This window comes from Rhagoletis pomonella, unplaced genomic scaffold, assembly GCF_013731165.1.
Source record: "Rhagoletis pomonella isolate Grant_MI unplaced genomic scaffold, Rhpom_1.0 Rhpom_scaffold_00013, whole genome shotgun sequence".
In the NCBI taxonomy this organism is placed as follows: Eukaryota; Metazoa; Arthropoda; class Insecta; order Diptera; family Tephritidae; genus Rhagoletis; species Rhagoletis pomonella.
In genome coordinates, this window is record NW_023458567.1 from 18,746,920 (window position 1) to 18,750,042 (window position 3,123).

At 32.2% G+C, this 3,123-nt stretch overlaps 1 protein-coding gene across 1 annotated transcript in view; it reads right to left on the reverse strand.

Annotated features, from left to right (window-relative positions):
• Positions 1–3,055: 3,055 nt before the first annotated feature.
• The window catches only part of LOC118748388 (mitotic checkpoint serine/threonine-protein kinase BUB1 beta-like), a 1,226-nt gene continuing 1,158 nt past the window's right edge, over positions 3,056–3,123 (reverse strand). Inside the window, exon 3 of the mRNA XM_036482759.1 lies at positions 3,056–3,121. Within this exon, the coding sequence (XP_036338652.1) occupies positions 3,056–3,121 (66 nt within the window). The remainder of the gene's footprint in view (positions 3,122–3,123) is intronic.

Sequence of the window (3,123 nt, forward strand, 5' to 3'; positions counted from 1 at the left end):
CCCGCTTCAAAATAATACCAATCCAATGTTTTTCCTTAGTAAAAATGCGTTTCTGACAAAAAAATTTTCTGGATGTCAAAGCAGGCTTTCTCCTCTTTATCTTTGTGCTGCAATAACTTGTTCCCATGTCTTACATAATGTCCAGTCACTTGCTTTGTGGTGAAAAAGCAGTAATTTTTGATTTTTAATCAAAGTTTTTTGGTATTCAGAGACCCTCCAACATGCCTAGCCTAGCAAATTGCAATTTTTTGTGGTCTCTTGATCTTGCAGACTGAGGTCCGCACTTTTATCGCTTGTTTAGATAACCATTAAAGGGACATTTGGCCGATATGATTTCTTTCTTTATAGCGTAGCCTTTCTGACCGTTTTACAAAAACTTTAAATTCTTTTTGCTTGGGTTGTGCACAGCGAAAATCCCACGCGCCGTGATTACACAATTGCAGGAAATGAGCCAGAACTCCTCTTTGAATTATAAAATTCAGCAAATACTAAGAGGGTGTAAAACTGGAACAATCCAGTTCATTTTTGTTTGGTCATTTTTTTCTGAGTTTCGTTTAGTTAAACATCGCTAAGGCGAAATGCGTTTGAATTACCATAAAGCAAATAAACTGAAGAAGTACATTACCACAAACTTAACTTTCCGTTCTATTGTTCCAGTTTTACTCTTCAGTGTATGTATGTATGTAGATAATAACTTGCAAAGCCTCTAGTTAAATATACAAGCTAAGAAAATTTTTCATATCCACTATTATTATTAAAGTGAAAATCATTTACAGTAGGGAGCATTTCCTTTCGTAAGAAATTCCGGCTCGTATAGAAAAAAGTGCAAAAAGCAGTCAGCAAAAAGAGACATATTAAAAAATCAACGCGATTTTGCAGCCGCTTAAAACTTGCACTTTGTTGTACTAAAATTTAATGGGGTACAAAGCTGCATACTAAAAAAATTATATTATCAGATTAAAAAGCTCAAAATTTCAATGAAAATTTTTAACATTTTTCTAAGCTCTTTATAAAGTTTTAAAGTGTGATTTATATGGCTTTGGTTAAACCATGAACCATATTTTTATGAAAACAACTTTAAAAACCTTGCAAATATTTAGCAAAAATCACCATGTACTCATTTTTGCACCCCACTGTACATATGTAAGTATGCTCGCAGGTAGAACGATATTTAGAAGTATCACCAGTTGTGTGTTATGTACAAGGTCAGATCAGCTTTCTTAAAGCAAATAAAATAAAACATTAAAGTCTTCAAATATTGAGAAAAAGAAGTATAACCAATATGTAGTTTGTATTGTAGATATTTATTCAGTAGTATAGGTAGGTATTAATACACTTTGTGTATAACATCCTTAAAAAAGTATTCAAAAGTGAAACAAAAGGTAATCAAAAGTAAAAAAGGTATATAAAAACTATGTTAATCTTAGTAATCCTCTGAAATCTCATCTTCAAAAAGTGGCAAATTATTAATTGCGTAGTTTAAAAATATCGAGTTTAGCTTTACTAAACCAAAACAAACCAAACCGGCGCAAATTGGACCAATTATGTTTTTAAATTGGGAGAATTGAGAACATTGAATGGCACACTGTCTTCGCCATGCCACTGAGTGAGTTAATAAACTGCATACTCAAAATCTTTCTAGAAAATCTAATTAAAAAGTCGAACTTTTTACGAAAGTTTGTTGATTTTTTTTTTTTTTTTTTTAATACGGTTTTCGTTAAGGAGTTAACTATATATTTATAAAAAAATAACTCAAATTAAATAACAAAATAAATAATTGTGAAAACTTGGCAAATTTTGGTGCGACTACAATTTTTTCGACCACGTATGTATGTAAATATTATATAAAAATTTTGTATTTTTTATTTGTTAACTAACTTTATAAAAGTTTGGTTTCGTTTATGAATACATAATAATAAAATTAACATAAAGACCAGCAATCTATTAAAATAGATAATTTTTTTATTTTGTAAATAAGGAGATATCTGGATGATATCTAGGGATGGGTGGGGGATTTTACGAAATTTCGGGCAAAATCGGGGAATTGCATTGTCGTAATCGGGGAATTCTCAAAAATGAGTTGGCTACCCTGGTAGCGACTGTCAGAGATCCACTGCAGGATTGTGTTGTGTAGGTCAATACCTAAAAATCTTCGTTGACTCATTTACCAGAACCATAGATAGATAGATAATAAAATAAGGTTTGCACCGCGAGCTATTGGTCTATTGTGCCCTCCACTCTTCACAATACCTCCATTAAACCTAATTCCCTGAGAAAATTTTACAGTGCCTTAGGAGATAGGGAGTGAATGTGCATAAGCTGTGGCCACATTGAGCCTAAACTTCTCTCACGTCTTCTGCAGTCTGCATCACATTCGTGGAGGATGTGAAGAGGTGTCGCGCTGGTAGTGTCGCAAACCAGAACCATTGTGAGCTTTACTTTACAGCGACTTGGCAGAATCAATAGGTCTCCACGTATGTCGACAAACACAGCTATGCGGCATTTTAGGGAATTTCGTCTTTTTAGCCTACATTGAATTTCTGTAGGCCAACGACTCTCACCCATTTTGTCGTGTCGACAGCGAACGCAGAACAAACATTTTTTAAAATTTAAAAAGTAAAAATTTCACTACTAAAAATTGTTACTGTTCTTAAAGCTTGCAAAGAAATCTGGAAAGGAAATTTCACTGTTTTTGTTTTTAGGAGTAAGGTGCGAGAGTCATTGATAAAATTAGAGTGAGAGAAAGTTTTTTATACAAAACCTTTCATTATTGAATCATGGCTAGTACCTTAAGCCGTACAAAGGTTTATAAATTGAAAAAGGTATGAAGACGTCAATTTATAAAGCTTTTTATACCTACTATATGTTTCATGAATAAGGCCATAAATCTGTAGACTGAAATTAAATAAATAAATCAAATAAAAGTAAAAAAAAATCGTTTTAGGTTCCAGGCTAATTTTTTCATGAAAATTACTGAGATAAGTTATAAAAACATTATTTTACGAACATTTAGACATCTTTGCAAAATTATAAAAAAAAAATTGATATATTATTATTAACAGTTTTCGGTCCTGGTTGACCATTCTGTGGAAATGGTCATATCTGTGGTCATAAGCAATAACT